General features: G+C 38.8%; 1 protein-coding gene across 3 annotated transcripts in view; it reads right to left on the bottom strand.

Moving 5' to 3' along the window:
- Positions 1-727: 727 nt before the first annotated feature.
- Positions 728-17,024, bottom strand: part of SLC15A2 (solute carrier family 15 member 2) — a 34,768-nt gene continuing 18,471 nt past the window's right edge. For 2 of the 3 annotated variants that reach the window (XM_010970889.3, XM_074364501.1), the window contains 15 exons: positions 16,942-17,024; positions 16,434-16,520; positions 16,180-16,269; positions 16,043-16,087; positions 14,818-14,850; positions 14,017-14,105; positions 12,801-12,882; positions 12,089-12,223; positions 10,981-11,145; positions 10,782-10,828; positions 9,131-9,241; positions 8,341-8,437; positions 5,652-5,798; positions 4,960-5,064; positions 2,676-4,619 (listed from right to left, as the gene is read on the bottom strand). In XM_010970889.3, the coding sequence (XP_010969191.1) occupies positions 4,443-4,619; positions 4,960-5,064; positions 5,652-5,798; positions 8,341-8,437; positions 9,131-9,241; positions 10,782-10,828; positions 10,981-11,145; positions 12,089-12,223; positions 12,801-12,882; positions 14,017-14,105; positions 14,818-14,850; positions 16,043-16,087; positions 16,180-16,269; positions 16,434-16,520; positions 16,942-17,024 (1,493 nt within the window). In that variant the 3' untranslated portion in view covers positions 2,676-4,442. Of the gene's footprint in view, positions 849-2,675; positions 4,620-4,959; positions 5,065-5,651; positions 5,799-8,340; positions 8,438-9,130; positions 9,242-10,781; positions 10,829-10,980; positions 11,146-12,088; positions 12,224-12,800; positions 12,883-14,016; positions 14,106-14,817; positions 14,851-16,042; positions 16,088-16,179; positions 16,270-16,433; positions 16,521-16,941 lie in introns of those variants that run through there. The other variant, XM_074364496.1, reaches the window with a different exon arrangement.

Genomic DNA, 17,024 nt, shown 5'->3' with positions numbered 1-17,024 from the left:
AAAAATGCAACTCACAGGATCCTGCAGCTGAGCAGAGGAAATAAAACAACACAACATACCTGTGCTACAACATAGAAAATGATAACTATCTTCTACAAAATAACACACAGACCACTAGTTAGGTTGAGAGACTGGAGCAATCATGTGTATCCCAGTAGTGCATCAGAAAAGACCTCACCTAGATAAAATGGAGATCATTGGCATTAAAAAGGGGTTAAAGAATTGTGAACCTTGATATTAATGTTTATGTCTATGGATGTGGAAGATGCCAAAAGTGATTGCAGAAGATAAGCCAGAATAAGACTGAGAGTCAGATACTACAATTAGGAAGACATAAAGTTTTTGAAGAAAAAAATCTGAAAACTGAGAAGTTATGTGTTCATTGATGGCAAGAACTGTGTTACATTTATTTTTACGTCTTTCATGCATATAGCACATTGGGAACATAGCAAGAGCTCAATAGATATTTGCTGACTGAACTAACTCTTGTGTCCTCAGGAATTCATATTTATACATGATATGCTAGATGACTATCTCAAATTGAAAGGTCAGGTGATGTAGAGGTGACATATTAAGAACTGAGTGACAGAAAATGCCAGCCAAGATCTGGGGAAGAACTTTCCACACAATGCGAAGATCCTAAGGCAGGTTCAAGCTTGATATGTTTCGAGAATCAGAGAAAGTCTGAAATAATGCATGTGAAAAGTAAGATGCTAAACAATTACGCTCATTTTTATTTAGATGATAGTTATTGAGGTACCTGCCTTATCTTCCTTCTGCAGACTTCTTAAGAGTAGGGGACTCTTTTTATTCATACCCATTTATTTCTCCCATAGCTTCTGATATGCCTTTCAGGTTTAAAAAAAAAAAAAAAAGGTCCATTAAATTAAATTAAATTGTGGAGGCAAAAGGATTTGGGCAGAACTTACATAGGAATTACCAGAACCCAGGTTTCCTAATAGGAACATGTGCTTCCTTTAGGTCAAAGAATTTTTTTTTCCATTTTAGTTTTGTCTAATTGTAATAAAGAATGTATAATTAAATCACATGCTCCTGGTTTTCCTCTTACTTCATAAATCACCCATTCTCATCACCTTTTCTGGATCTTCTTCCTCTTACAGATTTTTAATGTTGGAAAACCCCAGGACTAGTCCTTGAACCTCTTCTCTGCATACATTCACTTCCTAGAACATCTCCTCCAGTGTCATGGCTTTAAATACCATTTAAATGCTGATGACTCTCAAATTTACATGTCCAGCTTCAGCCTCATATCTGAACTTCAGACTCATAAAACTGCCAGCTCAACATTTCTAATTGGATACCTTATTGGCAACATGCACAAAACTCTTAGTTACTTTACACTCTAAACCAATTCTTACCCTAGTCTCTCTGCTCCCAGGAAATTGCACCATCATTCTCATTACTAAAGCCCCCAAATCAAAGGGTCAACATTGATTTCTTTCAAACCATATATGCAAACCATACTCAAATCATGTCAGTCCTACCTTAAATTCCAAGTCAAACCACTTCTCCCTACCTCCACTGCTACCACCTTGTCCAAATAACAATCACGTTTTATTCCTGGACTATTATAAGCATCTCCCAATTGGATTCCCTGCTTCCATTCTTTCCTGTCTACAGACAGTTCTCCACTTAGTAGCCAGAGTGATCTTAAATAGAGAACCAGATTATGCCACTCCTATAGTCTAAACCTCCAACGGTTTCACATCTTACTTAGAATAACATCAAAATGTCTTACCATTGTCACAAGGCCCCCCATGATCTGGCCCCTGGCTTCCTCTGCCCGCATCCTCCACCACTTCACACCTTGCTTACTCCAGTCCTGCCATCTAGTCCTTCTTGCTCTTCCTCCGTGTATCATTACTTCCTCAAGCCCTTTGTACTCTCTAAAATCTTAACAGTCAAGATTAGTGAGGTAAATTTGCACACAGATATAGTAGGTTATTCATCTTTGTTTTTTCAATATCTAACTCGATGAATGGCCTATAGTGAAACACAAAGATGTATTTGAATAAAAATATGACTCTCCTTTAAAAAAATGAGGTTTTAGCCAACCATATGATTAAAATGTAAGCCTTCACTGTGATGTAGTTGCCAAAAACATCTAAAGTTACCTAACGCTGCATTAACAGAAGTGCATTGTTTGGAGACAGGCAGGTTCTAGTTCTTCTGGTCTGATCATTTCTGGAATGTTGTACATATCTGGCTCCAGATACCACATATTAAGAGAGATTCTGACCCACGCTTGCAGTTCAGGCAAAGGGTATTTTTCAGAAGAGGTAAAAAAAGAGTGGTCAAAAGACTAGAATATGCCCTGTGAGGGGCCATGAAAGGAACTGAGAATCTTTAGCTTGATGAATACTGACTCGACTGGGGAGGTGACATGAAAATTCTCCCCAAATAGCAAAAAGTCTGCTACATAAAAGAGGGGTTTATGCTTATTCTTGTTAGCCATGAAGGAAAGAAGCAACGGTAGATTTCAAAGAGGAAGCTTTTAGTTCAACATAAAGAATTGTGTACCAGTTTTTCCCAAGCCAGTATTCTGCAGAACATGTGCCATATTAGGCGAAACAAAGTGTCTTTACTGCAGGATTTCTCAGAATCTTTAATATGCAAATGTTAAGAAAAGGATATAATATGCTTCATTCCCAAAATTCATTTATCCATAGAAACTTTTATTCACAGAACACTGTTAAGATCTCTTGAAACAATAGTTCACAGAATGGATTGAGTTAAAGCTGCTCAAAAATGAATAGAATATCTTCTAAAGAAGTATGGTCAGGTTCACATCAAGATATCTGTGGAAAATGGATGGTGGTGCTGCCACTTCAGTACTTCTGAAAACTTGGTAACTAAAACTAAAGTATTAAAGCTTGGGAAACTGGAGCAACTTTTCTCATTACGTTTACAATGGGAGACTGACTCAACACAGTTCTAGATGAGAATAATGGAGCAAAACCAATGGAAATGAGACTGTCTAGGACAGAATATTTTTCCCTAGAAATACACTGTAGAGTCATGATATTCCCATATCTGTCCACTGATTCATTCATTGTTTGCAAGGTAGTACTTCTCAACTTTTCTCGCCAACACAAACAAAAACCCCTCGTGTTCTACCACTCCTTCCTTCAACCCCCAGATTTTGGCAGAATCCTGATATGGGACCATTCCCCCCACCCTCATTGAGCATTGACATTTTAGAAGCTCAAATCTAGAGTATTAATATAACTTTTTTTTTAATAAACAGGGAAACCCAGGCCTAAATGAAGAAATGGCATTTTAAAATTATGAGAAAAGTAAAAATTACCAAAACAGATCTACTACTTTGAGGCTGAAGGGAATACTACTAAAAACAAGAGTTGTATTCATGAAAATAATGTTATTAAATATTTGTTGCAATAAGCAAGATGATATAAATAAGAAAAAGCTGTCTGGAGGGAGTATGGTCCTGCCCACCCTTGATTTGGGCACAGTGACAATGATTTCAGATTCGTGGCCTCCAGGATGGTGAGGGAATAAATATGTGTGGTTTTGAGTTTCTAAAAAAAAAAGAAGGAAAGAAAAAAAAGAAAAAGCTGGCCCAACAACATTGAAAAGCCAGGGTTGGAAAATTATAATTAGTTCCTGCACAATTGTCCACAGGAGGGCGTAATCTAGGGCTGAAACATCATAGTCCCTAAGAAGACTATACACTGTAGAATGGCTCATCAGAACTTGCACAATTTATACTTGTTGTTTTCCAGAACCATGTTTACTATCTTTAATTTAGTTTCCAAAGATCTGTCAGTACTGAAAAGGGGGTGTTTGGGTTAGTAGATAAAATACTGTAATTATCAGAAAGATGTATCTTCTGTGTGTTAATAAAATGTCATTTTGTCTCCTACTATCTGTACTGAAGCATTTACTAAGGTCTTATCAAACCTGGATAAGCTGACAAGCCAGCCCCTGGGCCAGATCATACCAGACATATCAATTATTGAGGTCCTTGTAAACAGAACACTTGCAATGGTAATGAAGAAAATTGAAATACCATTTCTCTGTTATCTTGCAATTTTGCCCCTAAATCAGCACTTCAAAAAGTAGTGTCACCAGTTCTGAATGGCAGGTAAATCAATTCCCACATACTTCTGATAACCAGGGACTAACCTCAGTTAGACATTTGTGTTTTTCTTGGCCATTTGGAGATACCAGGCCAGCTTCAGCAACACTACACAAGGTTTACTGAGTTCACTGATAGACGGGGGGACATGGAGTCTAAGTGGCCTAGAAATGCCTCTATCATGGGAGAAAAGTGGAGGAGATCAGCCCAGATATGATTCTACTTCTCTCTTCTAACCACATCGGAGTGAAAAAAGGTTGAAGATGGGTAATGGCCAAGGCCAGAGCCCGGAACTGGGGTCTAGGCAGAGTCCAGGGGGCCATTAGAGCTTTGTCTTCTTGGTCTCCAGGTTGATCATGTCCCCTTGGATATGAGGAATCTGCTTATCTGCTGAGCCCTGAATATCCTCTGGCTTTATAGGAACATAGTAGTAGCCCATGATGGAGAAGATCAAGCAGACCACCAGCAGGAGGCAGGAAAACAAAATGAATTCGGCCCACTGCAGGAAGAAATACATATAAGAGAAGAATATGGGGAACCTGACACTAAAGATATCTTCATAGGACGAAGACTGGGGACAGAGACCCAAGGCCACCAGTTTAGGAAGAGGTTTGGTAGGAGAAAATGGGACTCACTGGCCTCTCCTCACGTTGGCCCAACATGGACTCTACTGCCACTTACATATGCCTATTTCCTTGGCAATGTCTGTGTGTATCTAATCCCACGTCAGAGGGCTGAGTGGGGAATGAGGAGGCAGAGAGTTGGGGGAAGAGGGGAAAAAGGAAGCTGGACAGAAATCCTTGGGTAGTCACGAGCTCCTGCTTCCATCAGATGCATACCTGTACCAGGCCACTGAACTGGGCCACAATAAGCACGATGATATTCCCAACTGCAACTGTCAGCAGCCAGGCTGCCTGGAGTACAGACTTCATGCTAGAGGGAGCCTGGGGAGGATACGGATTTGTGAGTACTCCTTCCTCAAACCGCATGCATCTATCCAGAAAACTTCTCCCACAAAAACTTCCAGATTTGAACTTCCCCCAGTAAGTTCAGCTGTCACATTGATTCATGGGATGGTAAAAATGTTAATAGTAATATAAGATGGGGCTCTTAATTGAATATTTAAATTCATTATATCATATCATCTTCATTACAACCCTGAGATAAGTCCTATTAGTATTATTTTATACATAAAGAAAAATACCATTAGAGAGATGACAATGCACTTGCTCAAGGTTACACAACAGTTGTGCAGCCAAAATTTGAACATGGGCAGTTTGACTCCACAACCCTTATTTTTCATGTTAAAGTATCCTTTGCTGGATCACGGACACAGGGAACACAGCATAGGGATCCATCCTACCAAGATCCTGGGAGTCAAGCTTACACTCTGTTCAGGATCATGAGGAATCGAAGGCCAAAAAATATGCAGGTCTTGGCCAGGGTCACATACCTAACTAAGGCAGTGCCAGTATTAAAACTGTTTTCTGAGCAATAGCTCCCCCTCCACTTTCCACTTGCAAAAACCTACCTGAGAATAAGAGAACTCAAGTCCTGTGACAGAGAACATGACCTCCCCAGCTGTAACAAGGGCATATTGTGGTAGCTGCCATGCAATGGACATTTTGTTGGCTGGGATGTATTCCATCTTCCAGGCCTGAGGACCCTGACTGGTGCTCTTGGTGAAGGAAAGAAGAAATGGGCTTGTTAGCAGTCTCAAGTAAATATTCCTGGCCTACAGCATTTTATGACCTTATATCTATACCCTCTTTGTATTGTCACCCTTTTGCCACCATCAAGAGATTAAGCAGTTTCTACACAATTTCAGTTTCCTGAAATTCATTTTGTAACCCTGCACTCATTTACCTGGCTTCAGTCAATCAGAAACCATTACTGCAGAGTCCTTAAATGGCAGAATATTTTGATACTGTAGTTTGGATACCCACCATTTTGACCTATTGGGTAGTTTGATCCTGGTAAACATTTTAAATGTAAAACAGCATCTGAATGATACAAACACAATGACTTTTCTGAAAGCATGTACTTAAGAAAAGTTTAACTCCTTGTTCAATTTTCTAGCTAAGTACAATTAAACTGTTTCTAACATTTTCTAATTAAATATTTATTTTATTAAAATTACTTTTATCAGAATGGATTATTTTCTTGGTAACCCTTACATTGAAGATTTTCTTGATCAATTTTAAAAAATCCATATCAAATGCTACCTGCTATTTTGAATTCTATTTACTGGCCATTATTTTTGAACTCAAATCTTACACATTCAAATTATGTCAAAAAGGTGCAATTTTTCTGTAAAATTTTGGTCAGAATTTTTTCAAGTTCTCTTTTTTGGTCACTAATGTTACCAAGTATACATGATTCTACAATCTTTTTTTGTCTAAAATTACATTTACTATATGCAGGCTTTTAGTTATAGTTGGTCTTATTTTATATAGATTATATCTACTAATATTTCTTATTATAAATGGAATTAAATTTTTGAAATTATATATTTTTCCTGAAGTAAAGCCAAGTTATTAGGTAGTAGGTGTTTCTAGGTATTAGGTATAATATCTGGATATATCATGAGATAAAAGTGGCAGAGTTGAAACATCAGGGTCAAAAGTCCTTGAAATCAAAAGTCTTTGATGCCCAATGCCCTTGATTCTCTGAGTCAAAGGGCCACTGTGTTCAAAATATGTAAAGCAAAGTTGCTTTAGTTCATATTGTGAACAATACCTGGGCATATGTTTGGGTTTTCTTAGCCTAAGAGAAGACCATGACCTGAGCTTCTAAACCAGAGCCACATTCTCAAATACCCACAAGCAGGTAATTGAGTAAACAAAGTGGGCTGAATAGGAATGAGAGGGACCATGGTGAACTGGACGGTACAGGCCCCATCTAAGGGTGCAGCCACTACAGCACCAGCCAACTGACATGGTAATACCTGTTACAAAATCTTCTGATTTTGCTTTTAAGAAATGTTTGGAATCCATCTTCTGAGGTGAAATCTTTTGAATTTTAAATATTGTCAATTAATATTAATAATGACTATTTTGGTCAAGACTGCAGAATGAAGAATACTGGGCTACGTGAGGAACTGGGCCCCCAGGCCTCTAATTTACGACCTCTACTCTAGATAACATATTAGATCCTGGCATTCAGAAACAATACATATGGCCTGTTTCTTGAGCAGTATATGAGAGACAGAATAAATAAAAAATGGAATAACACCAGGAATGCAAGTGGTATGGGTTGAGTTGTGTCCCCCTAAAACTCATATGTTGAAGTCCTAATCCCACAGCACCTGAGAATGTGATCTTATTTGGAACCAGGGCTGCTGAAGATATAATTAGTCAAGTTAAAATGAGGTCATTAGGGTGGGCCCTAATCCAATATGACTGGTGTTCTCACAAGAGAAATTTAGACATTGACAAACATAAAGGGAGAACTACAAGAGAGAATGAAGGCAGAGATTGGGGTGCCAGAGAAACACCAAATAATTGCCAGAAAACCACTAGAAGTTAAAGGAAGCTAAATCAAACAGGTTCTTCCTCATAGCTCTCAGAAGGAACCAACTCTACCCACACTTGATCTTGGACTTATAACCCTTCATGACTATAAGAGAATAAATTTCTCTTGTTGAAGCTACTCAGCTTGTGTACTTTGTTACGGCAGCCCTAGAAAACTCATACATCTAGGTTGGTTTAATATCTGAAAGTCAATTAATATAATATACCATATCAATAGGAAACCACACTAATATCTCAATAGACACAGAAAAACCACTTGACAAAGTTCAACACCCTCCTTCATGGTAAGCAAACAAACACCTCAACAAACTAGAAACAGAAGGGAATTTAACCTGATACCTGATAAATGACATCTATGAAAAACCCATAGCTAACATATTTAGTGATAAAATATGTCTACCATTCCCCAAGACCCCTGTGCCTGTGGCCAATGTGTTCACTTTTAACATCCCACATGGAGACCTTAGTCTAAAGTCACTACAGAACCTATCACCTTACACTAGAAATAAGTATGTAATTCTGTCTTGCCACAGAATCTTCTTTGTATCTCAGTATAGATACAGATGCAGATATACATAGACTATAGATATAGATACATATATATATGGTATAAATACTGTTGTATAGATATAAATATAAATACAGTTATACGGAAGGAGATGGTGAGGGTAGCCATGAGCTACTTACATTAGAGATAACAAACAGATAAGCTGCACCGAAGTCTAGTAGACCCAAATTGAGTGAAAAGTTCTCATCTTTTGTTCTACAGCGCACCGCAGGATATCTGGAACAGGACAAGTTTAGGTTAGAATAAACATGACAATTTAGAAAAGCACTCCCACCTCTGGGGGAAAGAGTGATTTCATCTCTCCACTGATGGTGAATCAAGCAGAGAAGCTACCATTTCTCTTTGAAGAGAGGAGTCTCAGAGTAAATTATTGTCATGCCAGGTTTTTCTACCCCTGATCTGAGCTCTTCAGTGCCTGGTCTGGTATTCTTTTTTTAACCTTAAACCTGAATGAAGAAGGCACAAATTGCCTTTTTTTTTTTTTTTGTGAACTTCAGACTTTTAAGTCTTCTCATCAAAATCTGAATTTTTCTCTTCTAGGTCTTATGAATTAGTGCAACAGCATAAAAAAAAAAACAAAACAGTGAACCTGAAAGGATAAGCTCGAAGTGATGAGGTGCCAGTAGGAGTTCCCAAAGGGCAGGGGAGGGAGCCAAAATAAATTTGGCAGACCTCCCACAGGTGGCCTTGTTAACCATACAGTATGGCCTTCACGGCAGTCATGGCCTCAATGTATTGGCGCCGAAAAAGGTGAGACTGAGGGAAGGGGGCAAGGGTTGAGAAAGAGCAGGAGACTGTAATGTTCAAAATTAGCTGAGATGTACCCAATCCTCCCACCCATATGCAAAAAAAGCACTTAGAAAACAGTTGTTGCTAAAAGTAAAATGTCCACAAGGGTAATGCTCTTACTCTCCTCTTCGCACAGTCCTGTAAGCAGACACGCCGTAGTCTTCATCAACACTAAGGAAGGTGTCTGTACTGAGGGAGATGTTGACCTCTTCATGCAAAGTGTTAACAAACCTAAGTGTGGAGACATTGTTACAGATCAGACAAACTCTCCCAAGCAGGGACACGTGGTAAAAGGGCAGGGGCCTTTTCTGTTTTGTTTACCACTGTATCTCTAGTGCCTAGAACAATGGCTGGCACATAAAAGGTACATGATATATATTGTTAACTGGGTGAATAAATGAACTCACACATAAGAAGTAATCAGTAGTCTTAGCTGTCCCTCACATTCTCTTTCCTTGGGTATTAGCTTTTTATCTGTCATATTCTCACCTGATCTCAAGCTGGGATGGACACTACCATGATCACCCACGGCAGTCTGAGTACCCTCACTAACCCATCTTAGGTGCACCCAATTTCTCTCCCTCTTATAATAGTGGAATTCATCAACTGAGACCCTACTAAGAAAAATAATTAGGTGTATATAAATGTATACTGGTATTTACATAAAATTGATACTTTATTCTCTTACAAATGAAGTCTGATTTGACTTTCACAAAACTCAGACTCTCAGCCCACAGTAGGTTGAGTTATCATTGTTTGGCGTCTGCAGACAACCCTGGACTCTTCCAGAATCATCTTTCTAGTTTTTGAACCTGTGCCCCTAAATTGCTTCCTCAGTTTGGGTTTTTGGTAGCATTTGCCTTGGTCCCTGACCCATGTGGATTAGAAGGGCAGTTCCCTCTGGAATCCTTGATATTGATTCCTGGATTTCTGATCACCCTGCACTAACCTAGAAATAGCCCCCTTTCACCCCTCTGGAGGTTCCTATTGCTCTCTGACCCAGGGAAGTCCTGTCCTCATTGTTGTCTTACTTCTTTTGATTTGTATACTTTTTCTGAAGCATATTCAATAGCAAATGATTATGACTATTCCACCCATCAGTGAAATTCTAATTTTTCATTTAAAGTTCTCTAAAATACTATTCTCAACAGCAACCATCTAACCTTGATGGCCACAGGCACATGCATCTATTTCATGTCAGATTCTTGCCACAGAGAGCAGGTGACCTCTCAGGGCTCCATCTCTCCAACTGTTCCAGGCTGTCTAACGAGACCTTTAGCCTTATCTAGATTCAAAAACAAATCTTTTGACTCCAAGTATGTTATCTTTACTATAGCATGATGCCCCTATAGGTTTATTTTAAGTTTTAAAAACATGGTAACTATACAAGATATTGAACTACCAACAATGAAGGGACGAATATTTGCTCACTTCTGAATTTCTCTCTGGTGATCACAGAGAAGAAAGTACTCAATTATTTTCCTGACAGCAAGATGAGCAGATAAAATTCAGCAGAAGGGATTTAAATACCAGAGCACAGGGGGCATACATAGATACAGGGTCATCTTTGAATATCAGATGAGAAAGCAAGCCTATTTGCCCCTCACAGTCCTGAAATGGCTTCTGACACCAATGCCCCTAACATTCTAGGAGAGAGAATCCCTGCACAAAACAAGTAGAATGTAAGGCCTCTTCATGTGAAGCCACACAGATTAGAAGAGACCCAAGATTCAAGAGAACAGAGTGGTCTGGGTCTCCTTGACATCCGAACCTCACAGCTGTCATCCCACTGGTTGTTTGGTTTTCTGCATCCTTCACCTACAAGAGAGGGAAGTAAAAATCAGTTACAGCTGAAAGAGGGAACTGATAATCAGAAAATCTGATAATCAGGCATATCCTTGGTAAGATATTAATCAGCCAGTCATCATACTCTTAAGATAATTTGGACACTAGGCCATTCTTCAACTTACCATCATGCTAGAAATATTTTTTCCATCTTCTCGAATGATCAGACTGTACCATTTTTTCTCCTCCACGGAATGCTCAGTGTAGACAGACAAATTTTGATATTTCAGTTGGAAGTGGAAATTCTGGCTTTTTGTCTTCAGGTGGAGTTTGGAATAGTGTGGCATTTTCTGTAGAATGAAGAACCTGTCACACTCAACTTCTACCCTATCTTGGACATCACAATCTCATAGCATCCCAGGGCAGGTGCCCTCATCAGATACTTTCACCATTACCCTTTAACTTAGTAATTCTATTTCTAGGACTATACCCTAAGAATAATTAGAAGCTTGTATGAAGATTTATGAGTAAGGATGTTCATTATAGAATTATGTATAATAATAAAAAAAAACCTTAAATACCTACAAGGAAATATTTTACTAAACCGTGGTATATCCACAGAATGTAATATTTTGTATCCATTAAAATTAGGTTCTCAAAATTTATTTAAGGACATGGAAAAATGTTTATAATGCAATTAATGTTAAGAAAGAAATCAAGGTCGATACAGCATACAGTCAGCACTTTAAAAAATTAGTTTATTTACGTATTTATACAAAAATGTGAACTATGGTTATCTCTGGGTGATGGAGTTATAAGTGGTTTTTAAATCTTTCTACATACTCCCCAATTTTCACAATAAATGTATATTACTTTTATTATTTAAAAATATTTTAAAATAAATATTTCAGAATATGTATAGCATAGTAGTGAAAATATACAAGCCAAATTCTTCCAGAGGATGTGTGATTAGGAGGCAGTTTGAAATATTAATACACATTACAACCTATTGATAGCTTATAATGTCCCAGATACTATGCTAAGCACTTTACATATAATATTTATCTTTACAGAAGCTTATGACATAAAAATTATTGCCATTATACAGATGCTAAAACTGAAGACTAGAGATAAAAATAACTTGTTCAGGGTCCTATAGCTAAGGAGTGGTAGAACCAGAATTGGCGTGGGGAAGTCTGACTCCACAACAGCATGCTTTTAACTGCAGTATTACACTGCCACCTTGGTGCATAATCTGAATGTGTTTCTAATTCATTCAAGTCCATACATCACCTGAAAGGGTCTGATGGACTCTGCTGACAGAGAATTGTTTTTATCTCCCAGCACTGTCACCTTCACCTCATCATCTGCCAGATTCAAGACTTGTAGGAACATCTCTTGGGAATCTGGCTGGAGTGGGGCCATTTCCTTAGGACAGAGAACACATGTCAGAATTACCAATAAATAACCCTTCAGATACAATGAGAACACATACCTCAGTCCTACCTTGACAGCCTAGCTCATCTAATCAGGAGGACACAGTTTTCTACCTCTAACGAGCTTTTGGCTTAGAAAACTGTAAAGGCAATTTGGAGGGGGAATCACCAGCTTAATGTAGCAGGCACTGATGTCAGGTAACAAACTCCATGATTTTTGACTCAACTGTGGCCTCATACATCATTCCCCAATAGCAGCAATTCAATAAGCCAAAAGGTATTTGTTTCAGTATCTCATAAGGTAATAAAGATACGGTTATATATCTTGGATATTGGTGTTTTGGAAATTCCTTGACAATATATTCTGAATCACTCAGGTGGGAGGTGGGCCTCATTTTGCACTGCTGCTCTACCCCTGTATCCACTCATTTGCCTCAAATACTTCTCATGCACCTTCTTTAAAACAGGTACTGTGCTAGGGCTCAGGGAATCAAGATTGAATAAGTCAGAAGAGTGAACAAAATAGACATGGTCCTGCTCTCATGAAGCTTAAGATTTACTGAACTCACATTAATTTTTATCTCTACAGCTGCAGCAACTGCAAATGCCAGGCATGCTAGGATCATGCCAACAGCCATTTTCCTAAGCGATCTGTAGAGGAAAGGGAGAGACAATTAAATCTAAATTCTAGACTCTAAAAGATACAATCTAAACCCCCTAAGCCTACCTAATTTGGTCCCAATTACTTTTCAAAGTATTTCCTAGAACTCCCCTTCACACATTCTTCCTTCTACCCCTGCTTAAGTCACATTGTACTGTTCTCTGTAATACACTACATTTTCCCACCTCTACCTTTGTTTATGATGATTTTTCTATCCATTATGTCATAATAACAAAAATAATAGTAATATACCCAGATTTATTAAACACTAGCATATACCAGTCACTATATATTATTATCTTCTTTTCCTAGTCTTCAGAAGCCTTTCTTGAGCCTGGCCGCAGGGAGCACTCTCTTCCATCTCTACATTTCCTTGGCACTTTGCCCCCCTTCTTAGGGCACTTAACATATTTCACCTTGTGCAATAATTAACTGCATATTTTCCAGCTCCCTTCCTAAAGAGTAAACTCCTTAAGAGCAAGGTTTGTGCTCTTACATCTGCATAGCACTTGGTGCTGGATTAAAAAAATCTGCTCCATGAATGAGTGAATGACAAAAGGTCATTTGAATATGACAATGGTTAGCAAAAGGAAATTGTTATTAAAGCAGAAATTAGGAGACTTAAGACCCTCCTCTGTCAAACTTCACAAAGAATAACAGTTCTCTATTTAGAATGAGGGAAAGCAGTAATTAGGGACAATTCTATCCCACTCTTAAGAGGTCCTCCATTTGTTTCATAGGGACAATAGGAGATTTAATGGAATTAGTTATCATCAATGGCTTTAGACTTTGAAGAGGCAACATTCAAGAACAAAGTAACAAGTTGGTTTCAGAGCCTAATCTCAGATAATGTTGACTTTCCACCAAGCTTAGTCTTGGTCCTAACCCTTCAACATCATGCAGGTAAGTCTGCAGTAATGGCTCGGGCTCTCTATAATAAGAATTAATTAGATTCAATTCCCATCCTCCACCATTAATAGGCATTTAAACTAACATGGATAATAAGAAGCAGAAAAATGATAAACCCAAACAAATCATCATGAAGTAGAAAAGACATTGAATCTTTATCAAACTGGGCAAGTATTGAGTCAGTTTGGAGAAACACAGACATAGTGAACACTTACGTGAAATTAATTCCACACTTGGAAACCAGACGATAAATGACAAGGTCAAACAATGGGATGAAGATAAGAACCAGAAAGGGATTTAGTACCTGTAATGTCACAGTGAAAAGGGATTAGTCACAAGCTTTCTATGAGTGTGAATATGTGCTGTCATTTGCACGCGCACACTCTCACATCCAAACACACTTTCATCATACTAAGCACAGAAAGATTCCACGTCTCTCAATCCCTTTACACCCAAGACTGTTTCCCTTGCATAGCACATTAGCTTCCAAATATTCCAAGGAACTAGTTTCACTCTGAACCTGTTTTTCTGCCAATCAGTTGGGAGTTCTCCCCTTCCATTTTCACTTATCTTCTCCAGTTCCACAGCTCAGGGGAAAATGTCATGGCCAGGAGAAAGGAAGGAGAGAAGGAAGAACTGGGCACTGTTGAATAAGGGGTTAAAAAAATAACTGGGAGTCACCAACAAACAGAGATTCCCACTTTGCTGCTCACACAACAAAGTCTTACAATTTCTTTGACAATATTTCCATGATACTTAACATGGGGGGGGGGGAATCCAGTGCTTATACTCTTCCTGTGAGCTCAAAACTCAGTCTCCCTGAAGTTGGGCAGGATGTAACAGAGGATGTAAAAGAGAACTGTGGAGGTTAAAGAGAATATTTTCATCCATATGTTTACCCCTTCTCAGCATACAAGGGAAAAAACTTCAAATTATGGCTAGTAATCCTATTACTACTGGTAGAGGTATAGATGAGGAAAGAAACACGTCCCAATGACTATGCACAAGTCTCCTACCTGCATCTGGTCAGGCTGAAGCACAAAGAAACCCTGAAATGTTACAACAAATCACAGTTAGATGGTGGCCTGAAGACAGAAAGGGCCTAGATCAACAATCTTGCTAATTAGCTGGTGAAAGGCATAGGATAAAATCCAACAGATCTTCGCTTCAGGGCCTATTGCCCTTGTAAGGATACGTGGGGAAACAGACTGGGAATAGTTTAAGGCTATGTTTGCTGAAGGCAGATGGGCCTAAGGGAGAATCTTATTTTTTGTGAACCATCCTTTCCTCAACTTGAGAGAAAATAGAGTCAGTGTGTTTTTATTAATCACAGTAACTGCAGTCATAGGTGATAATGATGTGAAGGACAAGACATCATGGCTGGGGGAAGACTCCCACTGACACATATTGTTTCTGAAGTTTTTCTCCAGGGGGTCAAAAAGAGGACAACCATGGTAAATCCTGGACAACCAGAGGAAGGGAAAAGGTGAAATTATATTAGGCAAGCTCCAAATAGATGGTTTATAAAACCCTGGCATCATTCCACCCTCCCTCCTCACAAATAGTAGGAAAACAATACAGTAATCTAGGAAGTGGAACAACTGAGGGCAGACTTTGCCAAAGAATGGAAATTGGAAAAAGAGAAAATAATGTTTACAATTTTCTCGTTATTTCCAAATCCATGTACAAAATATCCCACTTCCGGTCCTCTGCCGTGAGCCCTGCCTGAGAGATGGGGACAATTGTGTAGGAGCAGCAATCAAACCTGTCCCTGCTGTGCCCTGGTCAGGTTTAGATGAAAGAAAACAACCACTCCCCCAGGTCTCTATCACTTCATTTGCTATCCTCTCAAGGCTTCCTTGTATATGTTTAAATCTCCCCCCACCTTGGGGGTGGGTATAGCTCAGTGGTACAGCCCATGCCTAGCATGCACGAGGTCCTGGGTTCAATCCCCAGTTCAGTCCCCTGTTTAAAAAAATAAATAAACAAATAAAATCTAATTAACTTATCCTACAAATGAATAAATCTTTCCCACCCTATGTTCCTGATTTTTAAAGATAAGATTCTGGCTTTTATTTCTAGACTAGCTTTCTTTACTTTGCTTACTCAGTACTTTCATGCTAATGGCATCTCTCTTATGACCTTATGTCAGTTTTCAGGCGATAACACAAAGAAGTTTTTTCTTAATATGGATTATAAACAAAATGATAGGACTTCTCTGGAAAAATCTCTTCTACTCACCAAATTCCCATTCATCCTGGTGGCTTGCAGAGTCCACCGTGAGCCCTAGGGCAAACAGACGCTATTATGAGAAAACTCTTTCCTGTAAGAGGGAAGGAGTTAGAGGAAGGGGTAGCTTTCAAAAGAACTATTCTTACCTGCTGATCCAAAAGAGCCCAGAACATAGGCAGTGGGATATAAAGGAATAGTACCCTGGTCAGTGCCTTCACATCCAAAATGAGCTGCTTCTACAAGAAGAGGGAAGATGGAACAGGTTGAATTGCCAGATAGGGTTTTCTTGCTTAGAGTAGAAGTGGCCCAGAACAGTAAAAGAATATAGCAGGAGGGAATCAGTTTGGACATTAGGAAAGATTCCATGGAGGCATCAGATGTTTCTGCAGTTCCAACTTACTGGGTATTTCTCAGCTGCCCAGTCCAGCCAATGCTCTCGCTTTGGAACGTCCCCAGAACGGTTCTTGAAACGGTTGGAAATAGCAAACTAGGGCAGAGCATAGATACCAGAGGAGAGACACAAAAAAATATCCCCTGCCTTTTCTAATTTATTATCCCTCCCTCAAACACACATACTCTGACTTGCTCCAATCCTTTGATTTCATCAGACATTGAATTTCAGAATATTTCAAATATAATTTTATCTATCCTTATTTTCTATTGGCAACATATATAACTACATTTCAGAAGACTTTTGCCAATTAAAAAAATAGTTACCTTATCTTTTTAAGTTAGTGGTTAAGTAGAGGCACATGGGGTAAGACCAGTTAATCTGTTTTCCAAAAGGCACAGAAGTAGAACAGAGATCATTGAGAAAGGTGTATATCCATGTTTGAAGGCCTATATGCTCATCACACCATCTCTTTCCCTTTGATTGAGAAAGGTAGGTAAATGATTCATGGACTTACCCAGATACATTTAACAACTTGAGTCACTATGTTTCCTTCAGGAGGTGGTTTTTTGTATATTTTGCTTCCCACGGCAAACACAA

The sequence above is a fragment of the Camelus bactrianus genome, chromosome 1 (assembly GCF_048773025.1).
Source record: "Camelus bactrianus isolate YW-2024 breed Bactrian camel chromosome 1, ASM4877302v1, whole genome shotgun sequence".
NCBI classification, from domain to species: Eukaryota; Metazoa; Chordata; class Mammalia; order Artiodactyla; family Camelidae; genus Camelus; species Camelus bactrianus.
This window is presented reverse-complemented; position numbering and strand designations above follow the sequence as displayed.